Source organism: Chelonia mydas, chromosome 10 (genome assembly GCF_015237465.2).
Source record: "Chelonia mydas isolate rCheMyd1 chromosome 10, rCheMyd1.pri.v2, whole genome shotgun sequence".
In the NCBI taxonomy this organism is placed as follows: Eukaryota; Metazoa; Chordata; order Testudines; family Cheloniidae; genus Chelonia; species Chelonia mydas.
In genome coordinates, this window is record NC_051250.2 from 27,839,403 (window position 1) to 27,867,076 (window position 27,674).

The 27,674-nt window shown below is 39.1% G+C and overlaps 1 protein-coding gene across 25 annotated transcripts in view; it reads right to left on the reverse strand.

The window, feature by feature from the left end:
• Positions 1-27,674, reverse strand: part of RBFOX1 (RNA binding fox-1 homolog 1) — a 2,389,987-nt gene that overhangs the window by 953,624 nt on the left and 1,408,689 nt on the right. For 18 of the 25 annotated variants that reach the window (XM_037911685.2, XM_037911680.2, XM_037911681.2 and 15 more), the window contains one exon: positions 1,754-1,801. The exons of the other annotated variants lie outside the window; for them this stretch is intronic. In XM_037911685.2, the coding sequence (XP_037767613.1) occupies positions 1,754-1,801 (48 nt within the window). The remainder of the gene's footprint in view (positions 1-1,753; positions 1,802-27,674) is intronic. 25 annotated transcript variants of the gene reach the window in all.

The following is a 27,674-nucleotide window of genomic DNA, read 5'->3' on the forward strand; positions in this document are numbered from 1 at the left end:
ACAGGGAGAACAAATATTTGTTTAAACTTCTGAACAGCATAGCAGAGACATTCTTCCTTTATATGAACTCTGCTATCCTTTGTTCATAGACAGGATCACTAAATGTAATCAAAAGCTTTTTTGAGCTCTGCTATGGAAAGCTATTTGGAAGCAATCTGGACAGTCAATGAAACACTGCTGTATTTACTTAACCTCTAACCACGAGGAGAATTACAACATAAGATTAGTTCTATTATGTTCAATACTTGCCTGAGTTAAATATTTAATATTCCTTTCTTTAAATAGAAATAAAATCCTATCCTTGGGTATTACAAGAATTGTATCACCAGAGAAGCTTGATAATTCTGGTCTTCAAACATCTAATACTAATTCCAGCTGTATTTTAATATCTTACATAAATTCCTAACTATATGCCTTTGTTTAGCTGAAAATAGGTTTTTCCCCCCCACTCCATTACTGAGGTTGCCATATCCTTCTCATATATTTCAGCAAAGCAAATGAGTTTTATGATGACTTATACTGCTGCACTACTTCCAATATTACATTACGCCATAAGCAAAAAGAATGTTGGCTAACAGTCCTGTATAAGACTTGGGAAATAATGTATCAGTTAAAAACTAATTTCTGAACAAACCCCTAACTGAGGCAGACTCTTAAAAACATGGTACCCACAAAAAGAGTTAAATATTTATTTTTGAGGAACAGAGGAGCTGTTGACATATATTGTCTCCAACACCAATGTTCAGAAAGAATGTTTGTTTGGAAGGTGCATCAAAGAAGATTAACACTATTATCTGCATTCCTTCATTTCATGGCATAATTAAAGTAATACTAAAAGAATAAAGAGTTGCGGTTTCAACATGCAGTTTTGACAGGGTCATGCTAGTAACATTAGAACAAGACCTTTCTTCATTTCTCTTTCCAGGTTGGAAAAGACCAGTGCTCAGCTTAAGCATTTCTTCAGGAAAAAAAGACCTTGGTTAATGAAGTCTCAACTATCTGGTAGAGGGCACTCATTTAACAAAGCAGGATCTCTCCTGACATTACATATTACTCAGTTTTTAAGTTAACAAATTACAAATACTACTCCTAAATCTTTTAAGGACTTGAGGTTTAGATAAAGAAGAAAACTGGAAAAAAAAAAGATATGCATAGCTTTATGTATTTTCTTGGACAATTACAACTGGAAAAGATATTTTCAGAGTCAACTCTATTCCTCATCATCAATTTAGCAGAGAAAGAAAGCATTGCCAGGCCAGGCATTGATAGAGGTATTGGTAAAAGATTCTGAAAAGTAATCATCACCTGGATATTTTGAGAATACCGTACTTATTGCAACATATTAAAGTTTACTGCAGAGAATTTATGTGATGGTGTTGTTAATAAACACTCAATAACAAGCACGATGGAAAGCAAACTTTCAATAGAGATGGCTTTTACACTGTTTATATTCTATGGAGAGCTGCAATTCCCTTCAGAACAAATAGTTAAATCAATTTCTAAGTTGACTACACTCCGTAGTCAAAATAGTGTACACATAATCTACATTTTCAAGGCCTAAATATATTTTCCAACATTTTTTCACATAAAAGCTCATTTAAAGCTAAAAATGCACCTCAATTAGAAACCTCAAATTTAGACAGTTTGATTTAACTTAAAATTATACTATACTAATAACAATGATTTGATAGCCTTTAAACACATTTTTTCAGTAAGTGGATTAACACAAATTACATTAAAATTAATCACTTACTTTTCTGTCTTCTGTTTCTACACAGGAACTGCACTCTGCTTTAGTATCCTGAGAAGACAGGTAGATGAGGAAGGGGAGGACAACAAAAATGAAAACACTGGTCAGAGAAAGAACCACTTTCACAGAGCACATACACCATGGTTATTGAAAACTCAGAAGAAAGAAAGGGTACCAAAGTCCTGAAAGTGGTTTCTCAACCCATTACCTTTTATTACACTGAGCTTTCTTTTGGGTTTTTTTTGGTACATACAGTATCTTTAAAGTTACGGTGTTAACTTGTAAGGGCCTTAAGTAAGCTTAATAAAGCTTTATTACAAGCAGATATCCCTTAAGATCAAAGATAGGATTCAAAGATCATAAAACACAAATCTGCTCCAATACAATAAGCCCAGCGCAAAAAATGAAACTCTAACCGCTTTCAGTTTGTATGATAGGTTTTCTTTTTGTTGTTTATGTTCTGAGGAAATATAGTTGTTGTTTTTTAAATAACAAGATTAAAATTTACTACTAAAAGCCAAATTAACCTCTAGCATAAGTGGAACCAACACAAATGAAGGCAATAAATCTGTTTGATGAGAACAGTGAGGAATCTGCCCTTAAAATTTTGACACTATTACTGTGATATCTAGTGATGCAATATTTAGCTTTGTCTCATTTTTATATTAGTTGGTTACTTTATATCTTCAAGATACTCCATATTTGGAACTCACTGTGCAATGGACCCTTGCCTTACTATACTTGAGTATATTCAAGTCTATTGATTTTCAGAGACGCTAGCCTTCCATTGACTTCAGTTGTAGGGTTAGATGCTCCACACACCTGAAAATCAGATCCCAAGTTTATGGACTTCCTATTTCTTTATGCATGCAAATTAGGACTCTGACTTCCATTTAAGGTCCTTCTCTCTGGCCTGTGATTGTAGTAGTTTAGCCTTGTTTATACATAGATAGTACACCTACTTGGAATCTCACATCCATTTTCAGTTTAACTACGCAGTTCTGCATTTTTACTGTTTGCTAATTCTAAACATCAGGCTTATGTTTTTACCGCACAAGATATGCACAGATAATTCACTGCATATGTAAATCGTATTCTTAATTTTATTATTTCTTCATGTTATCTTTACTATTTGCAAACAAGCTGTATAATAAGTTTGTAGTCAACTAAAATAAAGGGAAGATTAAAAGTGGCAAAATTTTGTTTGCTTTCCAAACTCACTTGTACTCTAGTTGGGTGTGTGGGGCTCTTGCCTTCATTTAATTACTGCAACATTAATGGTTTGTTGTGAAAAGTGTTGTTTGGAGCAGAGAAGGCTCAGGTAAGGGAACTTCCTGCAGGCCCTGACTTACCTTTCCTTCTGCTTGTTCAATCTAGCAAGTTACCTCGATGTCAGATTCCCTCTAGTATACAGCTATAACACTTCACAGAGCTGCAGTGCCTTCTCTGTTGAAGGAAAGCTGTTGTGATAGCTTAGAACATCTAAGTAATTTACATAACTATTTCTTGTACACATAAATAGAAGTAAGCTGTAGCTCACGAAAGCTTATGCTCAAATAAATTTGTTAGTCTCTAAGGTGCCACAAGTACTCCTTTTCTTTTTATAAATATAAGGGGAATAGTACCATCCCCTATATTTTCTTGCACATGTAATTTTCTGAGACAGGGGTAAAAATATCTCCAAAAATTGGTTAATTCAACAACATTAAAGTATAAAAAATTGAGATTTTCTTTTTGTTTTTTAAACTTGTTATTGTTGGTGTTTTAGTTGGTTATCCCCTTTCTTCAAACAGTACTTTTAGTATGAGCAAATCAAAGACTATCCTTCCTCTGATTGTCTAGGCTATTAGCTGAAGCTACTTAGCTACAAAGTCCCACATGACAGGTTCAAGGCTGCTGCCGGATAGTATTTTCCACAAAATTCCCCTTCCAACAAACTTGCAGAAAGTTATGAAATAAAGCAAACCATGGTCAAATTAAACTGAGAGATCTCATCTGGACAGGCACAATGCAAATTTTCCAGTGCACCTCAAACCCCAGCTCTTTAAACTTTATCCCCCATAGCAGATAAACAAAACCAGAAAAACCCCAATGATTTTTTCCATGGGAAAATGGGGGGGAGAAGGAAGGGAGAGAGATAATTGTTTGTATTTTCAAAAAGTTTCCTGCAAGATTATTTGGTTTTTCAATCAAAAAATAAAAAAAAGTTTTTGAGGATTTTTTCAGTAAAAATATACTGGTAAAAGGTGTTTGTTTTCAAAAGCAAGCTTGTTTTCTTGAAAACAAGTTTTTTAAAACAAACAAACAAAAAGTTAATTCTGCTAACGCACTTCAATCCATACCTTTAATGTTCCTTACTAATCCCATCCTGAACATTTGTCTTGCAGAGGTCATGTTATACTCAAGCATTGTCTTTCAACGTTGACTCATTTCAACAATTCTCTTCCCAATTTATAGGAAGAAAAGCACTATCTATCTACTGGCAGACTTTCCTCAATTTGCCTTTTAACAGAATCCACTTCCGCTTATTCTTCTGCAGTTTGCAAGCAGGGAGAATAGGGAGAACAACAGAAAAAAAACAACCAACCCACCATCACCACTTCTTCTAATATGATACTAGCGCAGACTTCATTAGTCAATGCTTTTCACCTGTTATCTATGTCCTAGGTCATCTTTTGGAGATAATGGAATGCTCTTTAACATATTTACTGGTTAATTAAATTCGAATATCATTTCATATTACCAAGGACAAAAGTGCCTCTATCTCACATGCTGACCCAAATTAAATAAGTGCAGAATAAAGTGGCTCACCTTAGAATCAAGATGCAGCTATTTCAAACAAGCATGATGCCAAATATTGCTTTGTAAAGACCTCACAATCCTTTATTCCTCTACACCAGGGTTCTTAACCTTTTTCTTTCTGAGGTCCCCACAATAGGCTATAAAAACTCCATGGCCCACCTGTGCCACAACACCAGTTTTTCTGCATATAAAAGCATTGGTGCTGGCCTGAAGTGGTTTCCATCATATACCGGGTTTACAGTTTGGTTCAATGGCTTTCAGCATCTCCACTATACAAATTTTTCCAGTGCCCCTGTTTAAAAGCCAGGGCCACTGTTAGGGGGTAGCAAGCAGGGCAATTGCCAAAGGCCCCATGCCATAGGTGACCTGCAAAGCTAAGTTCCTCAGGCTTTGGCTTTAGCCCTGGGTGGCAGGGCTCAGGGCAGCGGGACTTTGACTTTCTGCTCTGGGCTCCAGGGAGTCTAATGCTGGTGCTGCTTGGCGGACCCCCTGAAACCTTCTCATGGCCACCGAGGGGCCTCAGACCCCTGGTTGAGAACTGCTGCTCTACACTGTCCCATATGCTCTTGTGCTTTGTTAGTTTGCCATTAGCCTTTCCCATGAAAAGCTTCCATTTTAAGACCAGAATTCATAAACATCCACTAGTTAGACGAGTCAGTATAGAGAACTATAATACTACTTCACCCGCACAAAACAGAACATATCTTTCATCTCTCTAGTTGTATATAGGAATATTTTGTGTGCCTCCGTCAGCCCCTTCCTAGGAGAGGGTGCAGTTAAACACAAGCCAGTCCAGCTGGGGAGGATTTGGGGCATCTCAGCTGCAGGAATCAGTAGAAAAATGAGACCAATAAGTTACTGCTCCCAGAGATAGGGAGGCAATGTTGACCAGTGCATAAGGAATGAGAGTTAGATAAAACTGAGATACTATCTCCATTATAACTGGCCTACTGTGTGATAATAAAACATTTAATCTCTCAGTGCTTCTTGGGAAAGAAGGGTAATGATACTCACCACAGCCCAGACCCTCTTTGTAAAGCAAGTTGAGGGCTGTGTAGGTGAAGTTCCAGTGTTACTGGAAGCAGTGGCCAACAGTAGTTACTTGTATTCACTTATCTTTGAATCTCCAAAAGAGGCAGATCTTGGTGAGGACATTTTCCTGCAGAAATCAGGACTTGCAGCAGAGCCAGTCGCTGGGCAACTGAATTAGCACAGCTAGCGTGTAGTAAGCTCTCTGATTGTTTGGAAGAGTCATCAGACTGGCTCTTAAACCCAGCAGCAGTTCAGCAGCTACTCAAGCATTTGCCCCATGGCTGCGATAGCTCCTGTCTTCGCTCATTCCAAATAACCCAGTCCTAAGCCATGGTTCTGTTTCCTGATTTCTGTTCAGGCCCTTGCTTCCAGCATCTGGCTCCTGTGCTAACCACTAAGGCTGACCACCCACACCTAGGTCACTGACAGCTCCATTATAGCTTCAGGAGCAGAAATCTTAACTGAGAATGGTGCTCAAGGACTGGAGCAACTTGAGACACCCTTTATTATTTTATAGTTTCTGTTAATCTAGGGTTTTTACATTTTAAAATGTTTGTCTGAATCAGTTTTGGCACCTCTACCCCAGCCACCATGGCAGGTGGCACCCCAGAAGGCAGTAACAGCCACTTCCAATTCTACTCTGCTAAAAATTCTGCCTTCCTGTAAATAATTTTTCTGCACTGCTGGGTGAATTCCTGTGAGAAGACATTTCCTTACTACAGGAAAGAATGAATTTTAAAGGAGCAAAGATTAAAGAATATATGAGTCACAAAATTTACATTTTTGATATCACTAAAAGGAAGCAGTGGTGTACAGGGACAATCTATGATAGGATGTAATTAAGGGTCTATTTAGACCTATAATTTACCACTTAGTAGCTGGATGGCAATCTTTAATTTATTGATTATATTTAAAAACAACAACTAGTAAGATCTCCTGTACTCTTGGAAAACAAGGGGAAAATGCTGGATTCCTGTGCAAGAGTATAGTTTGTATATGTTACAGATTCATTCATGGTGCACAGTAGAAGCAAGTGAAAAGTTTAAAAAAAGGCACCTTCTTTTTTTTTTTTTTTATTTCCTGCTGAGGACCATGCTAGTGACAGAGAGAAAGCCATCTGGCACAAGCACCACAACTGCCATCTTTCCAAGATTATTCAATTTACTCTTGTCACAATTAATTTACTAAACCTGCACTGTTTTTTTTGTGTGTGTTTGTTTGGTTTAGATGATACTATTGGTGTGTCATCCAACTCAGACCAACATTTAAGGACTCTGAGGGAATTGCTCATTTTCTGAATAATGTTGGACTCAAATTGGAAAAATTTAACTTTTGCAGAAACAAATTGTTATTGGTGTTGCGCCTTGTACCTCTGATGTCTTCTGGTGGTCGATGCCTTTTCAAGATTAAAGCGGTCAACTACTGGTAAGTGAGCTCAGACAGCAGCTATGCCTGTTGAAGTATCAAGAGTTTTCATGTTGGGGCTGCGCATGCATATCTGCACCTTCAATTACCCAAAGGAAAGAAAACACTTTCGGAGCCAACTAGTATCATAATTCTCTAGACAAGTTGTACCTGGCTAGTTTAAAAAAAGGTTGTATGTTTGAATTTAAACTATTTATAAATATGCTTTCTACTTCCTACACACACCTGTTCTAAAAAACAGAGTCATGGTAGCTACTGTTGAAGCTATGCTGTCAAAGTGAGTCACTTGTAAAAGGGAGGGTAGAGAATAAAGACTTTGGAGGGGGCATTCTCCACTGGGTGATATATTTAAAAATGCTGGGTGGAATTTTCCACAAGCAACAAGATAACAAAACTGATCTTCATGTCTGTGTGTGAAATATCAAATATCAATAGAGTCAAATATCTCTAAGGAAGAGTCCTTTAAAATTCAGTAGGGATTAAACCAATAGGAGTGACTCTAAAATCTTATAGGTTTTCTCAGAAAATGAAATGCTTTCTATAAAATTGGTAAACCAACCAATAGAATTTAAAAGAAAATGATATTCCTGGTATAGAATTGCTCTCTTAAATTCTATGGGTCGTTTTTATGCAAGTGATTTAGCAATAGCTGGAGTTGAGCTCCCCCAGCCCCCCAGCATACACTTCAATCTGAATGCACATTGTTCCATTATATCTCCAGTGTCAAAGCAAAACAAGTACTTAGCCAATTACTTGCAATATGTTTTCAAAGTCTTTGCATGTGAAAGGAGCACTAGAAAAATCCAACTACTGTCTTGTTCATGGTTTTGTACAACTCCAACCAGGAATCAGAGAAACCAATTTTTTGCAATTTATCAAGAGCTGCACATAGGACAACATATACCTCCTGAAAGTTTTAGTAGTACTTGAATACAGATGCTACAAACACTTATACACAATGCTTAACTTTACAATGTGACTACACAAGACAGTAAAGAATAGAGAGTAGAATGTAAGGGACAAAATGCTCATTTTAATCATCTGAACAATTTTGTACTTGAATTGGTTTTGGAATTACTTATCCTAGGCAGGTATTTTTCCCCTGCTCCTTTTTTGATTTTGCTAGTTTTGATGATTCATGTTTTTCAGAGGATTTATAGTTTAAAATACTGGTCACTTGGGAGACGTATCTACTGTCTTGATTTTTATCTTAGTATTTTATATTAACATACTTGCCCCGCCCCTTCTCTAAGGCCCTTCCCTGTTCACTCCATCCCCCTTCCCTCCATCTTCTCCACCCTCACTCACTCGCTTATTTTCACTGGGCTGCGGAGGGTCCCTTTTTGACCAGACACGTGGCAACCCTATAAATACATAAGCAAAAGAAAGGTCCTGGTGATGGAAAAGAAGAACATCCAATGGCAGCATGAGTCTCGCTCATGTTTTAACTTTGGGTTGATGAGAAGACTCTAAACAACTTATTTTATTTTTTATTTTATTTTATTGACGCACAATAAGAATAACTAGAATTGACTGACCCAAATAATAAATTATCACACTTAGAACATTAAAAATATATGTAGATATTGTCCAATAGGTTTTTGTTTTTTTCCTACTTCTTCACACTGTCTGGCCAATGTGCCTCAACGCTTTACTGGAAGTACCAGCTTCAAGTAGGACAGTATGTTACTAGCAATGTACCTGGTGCTTGGAAAAAAAGTGTCTGAAAGTAAAAAACAGGAAGTCAATTTTGGGGTCAGATCCTCCAATTCCTATTTGCACTGAGTAGCTCTTTGAGTTCTACTTTTAGTTAGTTACACTGAGTTCTACTTTTCTCCATGTATCATCCTATAAAAGAAAATGGAGCAAAGTGTTAGTAAAAGTGGTAAAATTATGCCTTTTAGGAGCATGTCCAATGTACATGGAGCTGCACAAATGTAGAGGGACACAATCCCTGCAGGGCTGGATTTAGGGGCAGGCAACCACCTGGGGTGCCGGACTTGGGGGGTACCCTGGTTCGGGGTGTTGTTTGCAACAAAAGGGACAACAAAATGTTTAAAGTAAAATGTTTCAGGTATTCTGTATATGGATTCACTTTTCACTAACCTCCTAGAATGTCTGGACCTTTGTAGAATCTCATGGAACCTTCCAGACTTTCTGAGAACTACATTTTCTTTGCAACCCCTTGTCCTACAGTGTTGTCAGCAATGCCCTCATAGTTATATGAGAGGTAGGTAGTTGCCAGTCAGTAAGTGAAATATAAGAAGAAAGTGAAGTGAGAGCCCAGCTTCTGTTTTATTGTGTAATTGTGAAAGTGTACTTGTGTTTTAAGTCTTGAAGTGTAAGCAGCATCTAATAAAAGTCACAGAGGAAACAATTTGTATATTTGTTTATATTTGGCATGAATAAATACAGATTTACAGATCCTAGCATGCAAATTTATCATCTTATATGACAGGGATAAATCATGCATGCAAACTGTGCATCAAAGTCATGAAATAATCACAAATGCAATAAAAATAAGGTATTCAAAAGTTTACCAAATGGAGGGGGGTGGTGCTGAAGATGTTCCTCTACTGGGCTGCCATTTCGTCTAGGGCTGACCCTGGGTCCCTACCAAAGAGCCTACAATATAGCTGAGTGTGAGAAGGAAGTGCATTCTCTATGGCTACTCAATCTCTCATCTGTTACACACATAATCGACACTGGTGTTTTTAACAGTCACAGGAAGCCCTTTCCACTAGAAACTGCACTTAGAACAAACTCATCAAGAGTCCACTCATCAGCCAAAATAACTTCTGGCCACTGCTGACCTGCTGTAGATTTGAATCCCCAACACAGAAGTGCAAAACCTAGTTATCTCATGAGCACCCCCTGAGTCCTTCCTTTCTTCAGTATGAGGAGGAGACACAATGGTGAGCAGTAGTAACTCCTAGTAGGGAGACAGTAAGCCTGACATATTCCCCATATATATAATAAATGGGGATGGAAGAATTTAAAGCTGATTAAAGTTAAAGTTTAGGCTGCAAAATGCAAAGAAACATACATTACATGAACCATGAAATGAAACATAAAATCACAGAAATGTAGGACTGGAAGGGACTTCAATAGGCCGTATAGTCCAGTCCTCTGCACTAAGGCAGGACTAAGTATTATTTAGGCCATTCCTGACAGGTGTTTGTCCAACTTGGTCTTACAAAACTCCAGTGACGGAGACTCCACAATCTCCTTAGGCAATTTGTTCCAGTGCTTAACTACCCTAACAATTAGGAAGGTTTTCCCGATGTCTAACCTAAATCTCCCTGGCTGCAATTTAAGCCTATTACTTCTTGTCCTGTCCTCAGTAGCTAAGGAGAACAATTTATCACCCTGCTCTTTATAAGAACCTTTTATATACATGAAGACTTATCCAGGATCCCCTCAATCTTCTCTTCTTACAGATTAAACAAACCCTTTTTTCCACTATTTCCTCGTGGGTTATGTTTTCTAGACCTTTAATCATTTTCGTGGCTCTCTTCTGGACTTTCTCCAGTTTGTTCACATCTTTCCCAAAGTGTAGTGCCCAGAACTGGATACCGTACTCCAGTTGACACCTTATCAGTGCTGAACAGAGGAGAAGAATTGCTTCCCATGTCTTGCTTAAAACACTCCTGCTAATATATCCCAGAAATCCTCCTCCTCCTTGTACTTCAAGGATGGGCTCCCAGAATACTGGACTCTTGTGGAATAACATGACAGTGTGATGATGGGGGTGTTGAATATACCAGACTCAAAAGCCTGATGTTTGTGTTTAGTTCAGGAGATGCACACCTCTCCAGCCGTCTGCCAAATCCTTCCCCACAAGTAATAGCACTCTTGCTCTCTTCTTGTTTATGAAATATATTTTTAAGGAGTCACTAAATAAAACCAATATAAAATGAAAAAAAAAAAGCCAGAATAACCAGATCTGATTCAAGAGCAAACCATGTAACCCCCAAACAAGTCATCTTGAGAAACACAAAGGGCCATTTCAAATTAATTAAAAAAAAATAGTAAATACACGGCATATACAAGAAACCAAGCAGCCAGATTCAAAATGGTCAAGGATATGCCTGCTGAAATACGTGGGTCTTATGCTGGGTCCTAAAATCAACCAAAGGAGGGCTGCAGTAAACCTCCTTTAATCAGAAAGTCCTTCTTATGACTTGGCTGTGACTTAACCTAGTGATGAAACTACTTGCTGAGACCTAGATTATTGAGGATTTTCTATACCAAGGCCTAAATTACAGAAACAAAAATAACTTGGACAGGGTGATGAATGAATGGGACGCTGTCAGCAATGGTGATGAGGCTTCCCAGACATCCCCAAAATTTATATATGGCTAAGATTCAGAGGAACCAACTGACACAAGTGAAATTTTGCCTTTGACCTGAGGCTCTATATTTACATAAAGGGTACACAAATTTATCAAGCAAAAAAAAGCACATTGTCAGTCATGGTTTATTGTAAGTTTATTGTACTACACACAACAGAAAGCACACTTTTTGTCCCTTTTGCAAGTTCAAGCAAAAGGACAAATAGTACCAGTGCAGGGTTGTGTGTGACATTTCATATGCTGCTTTGAACCATCTGCCGAGCCAGAAGATTCCTGAGACAAACCTGAGCAAGCTAGTCAGCAGGTTCCCCAAATATGGTCTCCAAGCCAGGCAATGTTAATCACTCTTTTTATTAAGTTATCAGGACCAGCTGCATACCTGCAGTCCTTATGTTATGTGAGAGAGTATGGCATCTCTCCTTTATAAACTAAATGCACACAATTTATGCCTCTCTGCACCAGCATAAAGGGAATCTGGCCCACAGTGGCTAATGTTAAATTGCTTAGTGCTGATGATGTAAAAAAAAATAATTAAAATGTTCCTAATACCAGCATTGTTCAGTGATTAAGCCTTGCCTTCATCTACCAGGCAAGATATTTGGTATACCTCCTATTATCCTTTTCTTTCTCTGTAAAAAAATAAAAGACCAAACAATATGAAACAAGCCCACTGCTATAAACCTGATGTTGGAAGAGGAGAATGAGAGACAGTCATCTTGTTCAATATCTTTGGAAAGCAATATGTCAAATCATCAGGCTCCTAGTTGGTGGAAAGGTCAATGTACTGGACTTAGAATGTTGTTGTTGTAAATTCCAATCACATAATGGGACTCTTCCTCATATTCTCTAATTCTTCAGTAAATTTCAATAACATTGGGAAGTTATATTAAACAATAACATCTTTCAAAATCAGCTAGCTTCAGATTTCTAGTAACTATGTTAAAATATTATTTGTACTGTAATATATTGGCAAAAGTGGTGTCATTCATTAGAAAATACCTAAAATGCCTATATCTACCACATGACAAAATAAAATTGCTTATGCAATGCTGTTGTATTCTTTTGGTCGTTGTGGTTTTTATTTGCTTATTTCAGCAAAAATACAAGCTCTCCCCCTAACAAAAAAAACAAACACCCCAAACCCCCAAAACATAACACCTCTCTTTCCCGTCCATTTCAGTTAAAAAAAATTTCCTTTTTAGGGCATACTTGAGATAAATGATACCTATATATAAATATCTAAAAAATATCCATGGCTGCAGTTATAGACTTGACACATCATTCATTAACCTAACAAAACAACAGGATAAATATATGGATACAATTGCAGTGTGTGTTGATCCCTAATAGCAATATGAATTGACCTAATATTTGCATTTTTGTAATAATAGACTGTTTTAGGATTTTCTATAGTTTCCATCACCACCGCATGTAAGCACTTAAACATAGGCTTAGTAAATACTGCAAAAGTTGTTTGTATTAGATCTGGTGGTCCCTTCTGGCCTTAAACTCTATAAATCTGACTTAATTTTTACTTATATGAAAAAAATACAATAAGGAAAAATAACTTAATTCAGACTACCACCATGAGCTGTATCCAGGAAAGAAAAGGCAATACTTATGTAAGTGTAAATGTTTTGCCGTATATTTGTTAAACTTTCCATGGTTCATTACTGCAATATCAAGAATGGTCAGCAGGTGGAAGCAAATAACTTTCCAAAATCTAGTTAAACTTTCCAATAGAAAACCAGATTTTTCATTGGACTAACTTCTGTTGGAGCAAGAGAGACACTTCTGAGCTTGAAATTGGGCCAATAAAAGATAATTCCTCACCCACATTGTCTCTCTAATATCCTGACACTGACATGGCTACAACAATGTATACAGATTTTTCATATCTTCTATACATATAAAACGTTTCAGCATCCTTTTAGCAAAAGCCCAATTACTGTGTGTTTCCCTTGATAAAATAAATTGGTTTGACATTTCAATGTAAATAATGCAGATTTTAAAAAATTACTTTAAGATTTCAATTAAAAAATGATAAATGGCAATAGATTCATATTATTGAAATGCACACAAAGATAGTGCAATAGTAGATAAAAAGTATGTAGTTATGTAATATGAGAACAAGACAATCCAGTTTTATTTGATTGACTTTCTAAAGATACCTCTGAAGATCATAATTGTCGTAGTATAAGATGGGGCAAGAGATGATCTCTCATAACAAAGGCCCAAACCATTTCAGACAAATTAGGCCAAAACCAACAACTTAATTTCCACCCAGAAACAGACAGTCATAGCAGTTCTATTTATTTATTTCTATCTCTAATATAAAAATGGAGCTCCCTCACACTTTAGCTGCCTATGCCATGATTTAAAACAGTTATCTAATTAACATGTGAACCCACCATCTTAGCACAACCCCAACAAAAATCCCCTCCACCACAACTCAATAAAATAAAAGAAAATCAAATCCTTAGTAAGCCATTCACTCATCTAAAGCCCAAACAAACAGCTGCACCCTAAAGGGTAACAAAAAACAGGGCTAGTTTAGACCAGTATAGTAAATACATTCCAAATCTGAGGACACCTCACGGAAGATCCACTACCACCTGTCATCTTCTCTTTATCTCCAGGGGGCTTCATAGTTCAAAGGTGTCTGCTGATCAAGAGTGTGGAAATCTGGCATGGAGAGAGAGAGAGAGGTGGCCTCTGAGCTCGGCAGGACCACTTTCTGTATGAAGTACTATTTAACAAGTGGAGACACACATTCTGTGCTAGCAGACGCTTCCAAAAGGTTTTACAGACAGTGTACTCCCATTAGAACAGTATATTCTCCAGGTGACAAGAGTATAGATAACAGATTGGAAACCCACATCTGAAAAAAGCAGCTATGCCCTTTTTGCCAAGCACAGATGACATTACGCTGTTTTGCCAGAATTCAGGGCTGCTCAACAGAAAATGTCCCTCCCAGAAGACTGTTAGTTTGAGAACTTTTTCCAATCACTGCTGTGATATTAAGAGGTGAGAGGCAGTCTCTCAAGTTGCCAGGTCATAAACCATTCGGGACTTTTTATTGGAGTTTGTTTGAAACAAATAGGCAACTAGCATAGATCATGGTGTATTGGCATAACATATTCTGCATGAAGTACTGTTTAATGAGCGTGCGGGCACACGCTGCACTAATTCCAGCTTCTGGACATACTCCTACATGGAGCACATTATTACACTAATAGGATTGAGGTCACAAAGGCATGGATAACTGTATCAAGGTCCATATCTGAAAGCCTCTTCTCATAAGGTGAAGATAGAAAAAAGTGTTGTTGCTACAGCTGGTAGTACAAGGCCTAACAAGATCCTCAAATTTCAAACCTGTGCAACACAGACAAGCCATACTCCCTTTTCAGTCAGAAGCTCGGCTTGCTTTCCCCATCCACTAATATTATATTTTCCCCCAGATTATGATGCAATCAGTTATCTCTCTTCTACACCCCAATAATCATTCAGCATTGCACCAGGTCATTCAACAATATAGGCGAGGCTGCACAAAAGGGATACTTACACTGTATGCTACCAGTATAATGAGGACATTGCAACCCATATCTCCGTTCCCAAACCCTCCCAGTGGCCTCACGTACTAGCCAAATAGAAGGGGTGACAAATTAAAGGCAGATGGGGAATCTACACTCTTACACCTTTCACTAATAAAGTAGTTAAGACAATCAAACAGAGTCTGTCCACCCCTGCCAAGAGCCACAGATCCAAAACAAATGGCATGGACAGATTATCTTCTCCTACTTCTAGAAGTAGATCACTGTCTAATGCTACGAGGACAGTTTATCTTCCCTAATCTGAATGACTGTGTTCAATGAAAACTGAGGATTTCAAATTCCACGTATATATTCTTAGTAGCAGCATGTAGATATGAGGATAATGCATGCCTTAGAGGACAGATACTGCCAGAATTGCTACTCCAAAAGTTTCCTGACTACCTCTCCCCACCACTCCACCACCCCAAAAATATTTAGCCTAAGCAAGATTGTTGAAGTGTCAAGAGAAATTTCCTTGAGCGCTAGCACCAGCTGGCACCTTCCTGCAAAAAGGCAGCAAGGGCAATTTCAACAAACAGAACCAGTGTACACTAGAATGCAGAATTATGATGAATGTTCAGCTTTTACAATGCATTTCCTGTCTCTCTGTGTGTGTTTGATGCACACGTATTTCTGCATTCACATGTTTTTTTCAAGGAATATGAATGACTAGGATTGTGGCACAATAAATATTTTTTCTGTGTCTTACTTTTACCAGTTTTAGTTTTTATCTCCTAGATGTGCATTTTTTAAAAAGCAGAACACTAGAGAATCACAACATATACAATGTAACACATTGGGCAGAAACCTTTGAAAACAGATGATAAGTTCTGGGATTCTTCCCAAAGTGTCAGCTCTGGGCCCTAAGTAGAGTGCTTCATATTTTATGCTAACCTCTGGTTATTAGGTGCCTGATAAATGTAAAGGCCCCACTGACTGCCTCCACTACTGTTCATGTCTTTCCCAAGTCACAGCTGCCTGAAATAGACAAAATTCTCCCCACAATGTACTGAGTACAGCAGTAAACATTCCCAGCGTGCTATGTTAGTTTCATTGTGCTGCTGCTTGGGAGACAGGAGGAAGAACAGAGACATAGGATACATCTTCAGACCTAGAAACACAGCACAGCACTGTTGTAATTTTGATTTACATTTAAAAGACTACGGTCATAACATCTAGAAGCATTTTTTTAAGGAAAGCTTCATTTTGAAGAAATTAATGGCGTATGATACCAGCTCACCAGGGAGAAAGCACATTTCTCAATCCCTCGAAAAGTAGTTGCAGATTTCTGAGCTGTGAAGCACTTAAGCTCCATCAGAGCAAGGATACTTCTGCACAATTTCCAAAATGCAGAGGAATTTTTCCACTCTCTTCCCACTTTACAAGGCATGCCCTTGCCTCAGGCTCTGTGCACCTTATAAAGTTTTTGCTATGTAGCGAAGTCAGCCAAACATGCATAGTGAATCAAATCTTAGCTGCACACTTAAGATACCTAACTAAAATAGGCTCAGTACATGGTTTTCAAAGGCTAATAACTTGGTTAAATCAAAACCAATTTTTGACAAACACAAATGGCACTGCTCCTCAATAAGGGCTATTATTTCTTTTTAAGCTATAGTTATACTGATTAATTCCATTTTTAGTCCCCAGCCAGTATAGCTGTGAATTCCTCAAAAACTTTGCTAGAATTAATTTATAACATGGAAAATAATATATTTTTTCTACTATCCTATCACTTTAAAAAAAGCGAACTTTGTTCTAACTTGCCAAAAAATTCACCTTTTGGCAGAGACCAATTTCAGAACATACGAGCCTAAAAGGTGTATGTGTCAGAACGTTAAGCTACTGAATACGAGTTTAGAAAAGGAAAAGATATGATTATGCAACCTTGACTTCAGCAGCCGCTCCCACTGCCACTAAAATTTAACCAAGGATATGTATATACATAGAATTCTGCCAGGTATGAACCCTAGCTACCCATTTATCATTCACAATAGCTATAACAGAGCAAGTGAATGACAGAGGGCAAAAAATGATTAAAATGTATACTACAGTATTTCTTGACCAAGAGAAAAATATATGAATTAAAAATATATGTGTAATCCTATTGGTGTACATACAATATGTTAGTTCGGTGAGCTGAATACCAATAGTTTGTTTACTAATAAAAATTTTTTACTTCATCACAGCAAGAACTTAATAGGGACGCTTCCAATTAATTGTTGAATTTAATTAGCATTATTATACACAAATACTAAAACATATTATAAGAATCACTGTTTTAAAGTAAATATGTAGAAACACACCCCCCCTTACTTAAATAACCAATGTTTATTTGATGGATACATCCTCTGTCAACAACGAGATTGAAAAAAAAAATTCTATAACTACTGTGTCTCAGAAAAAGAGCTCCTCCACTGCCAAGGAGCCAGCTTCTGCTTTTATCTACATAAGGGCGCAGAATTCCAAACAAGCTGTCTTAACAGCTGCATACTCATAAAGCTTCTATTCCTTTGGGAATTTAAAGCTATGGACAAACTTACGTTCTCTACTGAAATGTAAAGTATAAATTAAAAGAACACAAACATTCCAAACAATTTTCAAAGTGTGCTCCCATTATATTCCACCTTGAAATAAAGAACCCAAGCCATTGCTGTTTTGTTGTGACATGCCAAAAGTTATCACTTGTTACAAAGAACCAATACAACACACATAATAAATTAATCTCTAGTACATTCCAATGAAACGGTTTGCTAGAGCTGTCATACTCACTTAATGGGCTGTGTCTGAAACTTAAACTACAAATTCTTGGATTTAGTAGTCACACATTTTCTTATTTCCTGTTCAGCCTGAAACAATAGAGCATTTTAATTTTTTAACCATGTGTTTTTCATTAGGCAGAGACATATCTAGAATATAGAAAAGGAGTACTTGTGGCACCTTAGAGACTAACAAATTTATTTGAGCATAAGCTTTTGTGAGCTACAGCTCACTTCATCGGAAAGCTTATGCTCAATTAAATTTGTTAGTCTCTAAGGTGCCACAAGTACTCCTTTTCTTTTTGCGAATACAGACTAACACGGCTGCTACTCTGAAACATATCTAGCATATGTTCAATGATGTCACAATTAATACAAAAAGCAACCTTTTGAGCTTGGAGACCAAAACAAAATGTTATGCAATCATTTCTTGGTGCATTTTTCATTTTACAATTTGCATTCAGTACATATATACGGTAGTGTCAGGAAAGCAAAGGAACATAGCTGGTGGATCTGATCCTGAACTATGCTATGTGTTCTCAACCCTCATTGACTGCAGTGGGAAACAAGAGCAGGAAGGAACCTGCAGAATCAGGTCCAATATTAGAAAGCCAACATGATTTGAATGTTAAATTTCACTATCATAGTTACATTTTTGATCTGTGGAGTACAAAAACAACTACTACCTTTGCATGAAATTATGATAAGAACATCCCACTTCTTCTAGAGGAATAATAAAAATACCATGACGTCTTGTCAGAGCTGGCGATACAGGCATAATAATGAAAGAATTATAGTGATATTTTCTACTTATATTGTACTTTTTCCCTAAGTTTCCAAAGTTTCCTACTTTTAAAAATGTAAATTCAACTACATCTCACCCAGAAATCACATCCCGTGGATCAATATTGACTCCCACATGGGTCATGAGCAGGGTTGGGACCTTTAGATCTACTGCACAGGACTCTTCCACTTGAGTTAATGAACTAAATAGTAGCAGTAGTCGGCTGTTATCCACAATGTGGATCAGCCACTAAAAGGAAATGAGACATACTTCTGCATCCTATCCCATTCTCCTCCTGTTCTTGTTCCTTTATCAGCCTGTCACATTCATCCTCTACTGCTGTCCCATTCTCCCCCCCCCTCCCCCACGCACCAGAAACCTTTTCCTCATTCACCCTCTGCTCCTGTCACTTCCCCTGGACCAAACCTTTTGCCTGTTCGCACGTCTGCATTTCAATCAGGTTACTTCTTTCTTCTTTTCCAAGCTGCTTGGGCACTAGCAGAGGGACCCCTGAGAGCACAGGAAAGACAGCATCCCTGCTCTCATTTCTTAGGCATGGCACCACATCATCCTCTGGAAGTGAAGAGTAGCATTTGCAGGAAAAGGGGTGATCAACGCCGGGCTTGGGTATGCTCAATCACTCTCTCAGTGTGGAACACAGTCAGTGAAGATGGAATGTTCAGATAATTTTGCTGCCAGCCTCTAACACACATCTACTGTACATGTGCAAATAAATTCTTTAATTGGGTTATAATTTGGCCAAATTTAAGAAGATTTCCACACAGAAAGCAAAAGGTAGCTCTCTGACCCCAGGGCTATTCCCTTGCAAAAAGTTCCTACTCTAAAGCATAGAAGTGACAGAGTTTCTCAAAGAAACAATTTTAAGAATATTTTAATATTAGCATAACTTGTTTTTCCCTAACCTTGTTTTCAAAAACAGACAACTGTTTTTGCTGAAACTTTCCAAAAATATTCAGCCTGAGGATGGAAAACATAAGCCCAAATGGTTTTAAAAAGTGGTAAAGTTATAAGCAACTGAAAACAAGATCTTATAATGGAAAGTATTAGTCAACCTTAACTTAGGCGTTGTCCCCAGTTCTGCCTCTCAGTATAAAACACACATATTACAAATCCTCTCACTGACCCTAATTATTATTAGTGATACAGCATGAGTGACACAGCCATGTATAGCTAATCAAATTATGTAACCTTTAGAATAGTACTCAAGCTTTTTCTCCATCAATATTTTGTTCACCAAAAGGGACTGAAGACAACCATTTGTTCACATAGTAAAATTATGAATCAAAGCTAACACCATAATGTCTTCTGCCTCTTCAATCATATCAATATTATCCTCTCAGTGGGTGAAATATACATACTTGACTGGGAGGGCCAGTGCAAAGCTCTTGATAAATCAGCTCAGCATTGTAGCTTCTACATCACAGGCATGCCACAGAAGAAGTCTCTGCACGGGCAATTTGGGAGGCTGCAATGGGAGTGGGTCAGGACAAGCTAGGAGGTAGCCAAGGGATCTGTGTTTACATAGACACAGCAACACTAATATGTTGAGCAGACAACAGAGAGAGCTGCAGCTGCTGTTAAAATGTACTGCCCGAAGCAGCACCATGAAAAAGAAGGGATAGAGTTTGGGAAGGTTGGTTGATTTGCCTTCCCCAAGTCCCCAGCACTTCATCCATATGTAGTCTAATTATTTTGACTTTATACAGATTGACTTTCACTTAATTTATCTTTCAAAGAGGGCAGTATCTTAAAACATCTCAAAATGCAAGTCATGTACAAGAATTTTACACCCAAATTCTGATAGCTTACCAAGAACAAAAATGTGCATCTGTTTTTTGTACATTAATATGTGTTACCATAGGATAGTCTTCAACAGTGATATTTAAGTTTATTAAGACAGTGGGCAGCCTCTCACTGATCTCGGAGTTGGGTTTACTTTGTTCTGGTAGTTGATATTTCAACTTCATCCATATCCTCAACTGTACCGATCCCTGCGAAGCAATATTTCCTGTCATTACAACCTTTGTTTTGTGGATGATTATTCTGTGGCAGAAAATGGAGAGTAGCTCTTCCCACAAGATTAAGTAACCAACTCTTCATTTTAGAAAAGGAAACCATTGTCTATGAGCCTTAAATTATCTTATTTTGGCATGACAGTCACCCAATATCTTTGCTTCTGCCATCTCAGCAGATGCTTAACTAACCTGTCATTTTTTTCCATGTTTGGACTGTTAAACATTTATTAAAGAACTATACCCAGGAGAAGAGAAACTCATATCATTATCATCAGTGTTTTTACAAACAGAACTTCTTCACTCTCTGCCCTGAATAACGATTTCCCTTCCTTTCTTTAACATTCCTATTCTACAGATGTTTTCAACGTCAGTTGGGGTCTGCTGCATGCTGCAATGTTGACCAAAGATTTTAATTATGCAGTGATGTAGATCTAATACTTATTGTGTCTCAGCTCCTAGTTGCTACCTCTATTAGGATGGGTTATTTTATTTCCAATACTGATTCACAAACGTTTTTAACAAATTTTAATGAAAATATTTAAATTAAACTATTTTTAATAAAAAAGATTCTGACAATAATTCATCCCTGTCTTTCAGGATGTTTATCCATTTTGTGGCACTTTTTATTTTTACTATTATCCTTATTATTATTATAGGTGGGGCTGCTAGCACCATCTATTCAAGTTGCAAGACATATCCTATTATTAGGGCCCTACCAAATTCACGGATATGAAAAATGCATCACGGACCGTGAAATCTGGTGTCCCAACGCGAAATCTGGTCTTTTGTGTGATTTTACACTACACTATATAGATTTCAGAGGGGTAACCAGTATTTCTCAAATTGGGGGACCTGGCCCCAAAGGGATTTGAAGGGGGTTTGCAAGGTTATTTTAGGGGGGTTACAGTATTGCCACCCTTATTTCTGTGCTTTCTTCAGAGCTGGGAGGACAGAGAGCGGTGACTGTTGGCCAGGCACCCAGCTCTGAAGGCAGCGCCCTGCCAGCAGCAGCACAGAAGAAAGGGTGGCAATACCATACCATGCCTACTTATTGCTGCCTTCACAGGTGGGCGGCCAGAGAGTGGTGGCTGCTGACTGAGGGCCCAGCTCTGCAGGCAGCAGTGCAGAAGTAAGGGTGGCAATACCATACCATGCCATCCTTACTTCTGCGCTGCTGCTGGCGGTGGCTCTGCCTTCAGAGGTGGGCTCCCTGCCAGGAACCGCCACTCTCCAGCTGCCCAGCTCTGAAGGCAGCGCCATCGCCAGTAGTAACACAGAACTAATGGTAGCAGTACTGCAACCCCCCCATACAATAGCGTTGCAACCTCCCCCCGCAACTCCTTTTGGGTCAGGACCCCTATAATTACAACACCATGAAATTTCAGATTTAAATAGCTGAAATAATGAAATTTACAATATTTAAAATCCTATGACTGTGAAATTGATCAAAAATGGACCATGAATTTGGTAGGACCCTACCTATTATATTAGGTCATATTCAGTTGCTTATACCTTTGCTAAACTTTAACCTTTTGGGCTGAAATTTTCCGTACTGTCTCTTCTATGCTGTCAATGACCTCCCTGCTGGATCCAAACAGAGTACAGAAGGAAGCTTCCTGATTTGAACGCAGAGAGCCAAGAGCTGGACCTGCTGTGGGTGCTGTCAGGGGAAGTAGAATGGTACAAGGAGCTTGAGGGCAAGGGGGTGGAAATGGGACTGTAAAATGGTGGTGGGGACAGAGGGAAACTGGGATTAGGAGTTGGGATGGAAGGGAGACTGGGACGAAGATGGGTAGGTGGAGCAGAGACCAGGACTAAGAGCTCTGAGTACTAGGACTGTCTTAAAAAGAAGACTCAGATGGGGAGACTGCAACTGGTTGGGCAAGGAGACTGGGAATTGGGGCAGGACTGGGACAAGGAGCTGGTGGGGGGGTCCTGAGATTTGCTGTGGAAAGAGACTGGCACTGGGATGAGAAAATTAAGGATTAGAGACTGGAACAAGTTAAGTGAGATGAATGGACTGGGATGAGAAGCCAGAGTAGAAAAGGGACAGCACTAGAATAAGGTTGACCTAAAAGAAAAGGCATAACAGGTGGATAAGACAAATGTGAGCAGACTGGAAGGAATGGGGTAACAATTCTTCAGTGGTCAATAGTAATGATCACAACTTTCTATCTGCCAAGGAAAGACTGCCTTTCTCTAGCTGCAAAAAATAACAACAAAATTATTTGGTGACGGGGGGTAGGAGCGCTGTTACTTAGAAGTTTTATATACTGGGCTAATTTCCATAACTAACATCTTTTCCAGGGTACAGGCTAATTTCCAGGGTACATCAGAGTTGAGCAAATAGTATTGTCAACGTCAGAGTTAAATTTAAAGTATGCATAAAGCAGAAATTCAAGGCAACTCCATCCTATCAGCATTTGAAGGGCCCTGGAATATTTTAATTATATTTTAAAGTTCAACACAATCAACACTAACTTATCAATAGGATGAAAGATGAATATCACGACTCAACTAAAGGCTATGAATTTGACTTACATTTAAATGTTTAAAGGAGGGGATCGGGGAAGTCATAGGTTATAAGAGTAAAATTTTTTTCCTGCTTTCAGCTCTTTGATCTTATGTGCCATATGTTTAAGTTCTGTACTGGCATTTTACCTGATCATAACACTGCTGTGAGTGCCTAGTTAACTGTTGTGTTATTTTTAGAAATATATCCTTAGACCGACAAATGACTTGCTGGTATGAAACAAGAAAAGATATTTCTAATTCACAGTGTATAGCACCAAATGTAGGTCCAAGTCCACATAAACCAAGTTTGATATGGACAGCATCTAAAATATGGTGTTTTATACGTACAAAAATATTTTAATAAAAAAATTATAATTCTTTTGAGAGCACCAAAAATGAATTGCCATTTATCTAACTTGTAAGAGAAATAGAACAAGCAATGCTCTAGGAGAAGAAATCAGTTTACATGCACATAGACTACAGTCTAAGAAGGTTGTATGAAAAAAATAAGTTTTTCAAACATTAACATGACACCTATGGACGGTCTAAAGGTGCTTTTAACTGCTGTGGATTGCAGGAAGAGGGAAGGAAGCAAATAAGATACATATTTGGACGGAGATGCTGTAATAAAAGACGTTATAAACAGAATGGCTGAAAAAGAGACAGGAACAAACTTCCTCCTAAATGCTGACCCTGAGAACACATTGCTGATCCTATGCCAATATAGAAAATGATGTCCTAGTAATTCAGGCTGCTCACACCTAAACTTTCAAGTAATTTAAGAGTATAAGTGAAAGGTTTCCAAACAGGTGTGCATGATATTGTTGTTATCATCATCATCTGTATTACTGTAGTGTCTAGGAGCCCTAGTCAGAGACCAAGACATCGTTGCGCTAGGTGTTGTACAAACTTTATCTCAGCACTGTGCCATCTGATCACAGCTGGGGCCCAAAGAACACAATGCCTCTGGGTGGTGGTGGGTAACTAATTCATTATCAGTAGCACTATTATTTGTACCTGGGGGCACCTACAATCCCAGTCAGGGTGGGGCCCACTAGTGGTAGCAACTGGAGAAACACTGAACAGTGGATAATCTCATGCCTTTAAGAGATTAGATTCTGAAGACTAGACAAACAGATTTGCAAACCGAATAGCCATAAGTATAGTACAATTTCTTTCCAGTTTCCCCTTCTCATAATTCCCTCCCCTAGCTCAGCTTCACCTTGCTCTGCCCTCCCACCCACAAAAGAAAACATCCAGCCTCATTCTGGAAGACACTAAACTAAACTAAACCCAACCCAACCAAACACACCCTGCCAAAGTAATGCAGTACAACCAACCCCAAAACATTAAAAAAGCATGCGGCAGACCCCCAGAAATCATGAGACTGGCTTAAAAATCATAAGAATCAAAAATCATAAAAATCATATTTGGGGTTATTTTACTTTGTGTTCTGGTTGCTGTGTCTTTAGGGTGCATTCGGGTCACATCTCTGTAATATGAAGGCCTCGATCACATTGTTTTCCCCAACCACGAAGGCTATAACTGTTTTTAAAAAAATGAAAGCTATGATTTTAATGTGATCATTTGTCTCCAGGAGACAAGACCAAATATCAAAAGATTCAGGTATGTTAGCAACAAGAAGAGAGTCAAGGAAAGTGTGGGCCCCTTACTGAATGAGGGAGGCAACATAGTGACAGAGGATGTGGAAAAACCTAATGTACTCAATGCTTTTTTCGCCTCTGTCTTCACGAACAAGGTCAGCTCCCAGACTACTGCACTGGGCAGCACAGCATGGGGAGGAGGTGACCAGCCCTCTGTGGAGAAAGAAGTGGTTCAGGACTATTTAAAAAAGCTGGACGAGCACATGTCCGTGGGGCTAGCTGTGCTGCATCCGAGAGTGCTAAAGGAGTTGGTGGATGTGATTGCAGAACCATTGCCCATTATCTCTGAAAACTCATGGCGATTGGGGGAGGTCCCGGACGACTGAAAAAGGCTAATGTAGTGCCCATCTTTAAAAAAGGGAAGGAGGAGGATCCAGGGAACTACAGGCCAGTCAGCCTCACCTCCGTCCCTGGAAAAATCATGGAGCAGGTCCCCAAGGAATCAATTCTGAAGCACTTAGAGGAGAGGAAAGTGATCAGGAACAGTCAGCATGGATTCACCAAGGGCAAGTCATGCCTGACTAATCTAATTGCCTTCTATGATGAGATAACTGGCTCTGTGGATGAAGGGAAAGCAGTGGACGTTTCATTTCTTGACTTTAGCAAAGCTTTTGTCACTGTCTGGCTTGGATGATTTAGTTGGGGATTGGTCCTGCTTTGAGCAGGGGATTGGACTAGATGTCCTCCTGAGGTCCCTTCCAACCCTGATATTCTATGAGTCATGATCAAATCATGAGAGGATGTGTGAAGTTATCTTTTGGCCACTACCCTCCCTGCAGTGGGGATGAATCCAGTGCTCATATCTACATGGCCCAAGAAAAAGATTCCTTTATGAAAAATAAACAAGGAAATCAATCCACAAAGTACCCTTGGCTAGAACTACAAGGAGTCCGGTGGCAGCTTAAAGACTAATGGATCTATTTGGGCATAAGCTTTCGTCGGTAAAAAACCACTTCTTCAGATGCATCTGAAGAAGTGGTTTTTTACCGACGAAAGCTTATGCCCAAATAGATCCGTTAGTCTTTAAACTGCCACCTGACTCCTTGTTGTTTGTGTGGATACAGACTAACACGGCTACCCCTGATACTTGGCTAGAAGTTGGGTTCAAGTTTGTGTTTAGTATACATTCATTTTGAACAGTTACGAAACTGGTTATGAAAGACTGATTTACTAAATAAAAGTTGGGAGATAATTTACTGTATTTAAAATGTGAACATTTGCTATGTCTAAAGCCCTGAGCCCCTCATCCCCGGCCCCACCTCAGAGCCTGCAACCCCAACCGGAGTCCTCAACCCCCCCGCACCTCAACCCTCTGCCCCAGCCCTGAGTCCCCTCCCACACTCCAAACCCCTCAGCTCGACCCCTGCCACATGAATTTTGATTTGTGCACCAATATGGAGATGATATGTGATGCATCACCTCCATATTGGTGCACATAACAAAATTCATTCCGCACATAGGTGGGAAAAATTAGAGGGAACACTGGCAGAGAGGCCTTCCAAACTGCCTAGCATGGCTGTGTGGGAAGCATCCAATCAGGGCCCAGCAGGTCAGTATAAGAAGAGTGAGGGCAGTTCCTTGCTAGAGTTGGAGGAGAGTGGATAGTGCTTCAGGTTGGCTGCTCTGACTCCACGAGGACGAGACTATGAGGCAAGGGTGAAGAATGTGCAGGAGCCACAGGGAAGTGGCCCAGGGAATTAGAGCAGCAACACAGCTTATTTAAAGGGACATTGCAGATGGCTGCTATCTATAGGGTCCCTGGGCTGGGACCTGGAGTGGAGAGCGGCCCTGGGTCTCCCCGCACCAGTCACTGGGACAGTGGCCTGGACTTTGACGCATCCCAGAAGGGGGACTGAACTGTAGTGGCGCAGCTGAAGAGCTGGGGCCATAAAGGCCCTGAGCAGGTGAAGACATTGCCTCCAGGGAAAGAGCCCTGGGGCACTGCGCTATTCTGGAGCAGGGACAAACTGAAAGAGACATTACAGAGGGCACTGAGAGGCCCTTGTTGGACATTTACCCTGCAAGGGGTTTGTGTTGCTTTTATCTCACAAATAGACTGTGTATGACTTGGCCGGAGGGCTGAGACAGCGAAGACCCACTACTAACAGGTAGAGAGTGCAGGCACGCGTTTGGCCAGGGGACACTTGTGAGAGGTGAGTGCAACCCCATTACAGGCTGGAATAAACAAAACTCAAAATTTTATGTATTAATTAAAATAAAAATTGAGACTTGTACATGATTTATATCACATATTTAGGGCCCTACCAAATTGGACCAAATTGGACCAAAATGGACCGTGAATTTGGTCGGGCCCTACACATATACATTTACTTTTACAGCTGCTATCGTAGTAATGTTAAAATAGTTAAATATGATGACTCCATGAATTTGAGAAGCTCTTTAGGTAAGCTACAGACACACTAGAAAAAAGATACTAGATGCAGATGCGATTAAAAAATTGGCAGAGGGTTGCAACTTCAATAAGCTGATAGTAAAGAAAGTAAACTGATTAAATCACTCCTCTCCTGAAACTCTGCGGGGAACACTTGAAGTTTGAACAATCTCAGAGCTAAGCATTGTAAGGGAAAACTGTGTTCAGTAGCAGAGACAGGCACTTGAGCTATTCAGAAGTGACAGGGCCTGAAAAATGGAAGTAGAGAGCTTCCCACACCCTCCTTGCAGCAACTAGGGGAATGGGGAAAAGGAGTATAGCAGAAACACTCTCTTTACAACATTCCAAAAGCAGAGAGTAGAGGATCAGCCTTCCAAAAGTAGGGAACTCATGCACTTCTTAATTGTACCTGGGAACCATCCAGCCTGCTTTCAGAGCTTCAGCTGAGCTCTCAGGAGTAAAGGATTACTAGATTACTCCTAAGTGCCCAAGGCAAACATGCCAGCAGAAATATTTCTCCATGGGTCTTACCATGATTGCTGGGCAGATCTAAATGGAAGAGACAATT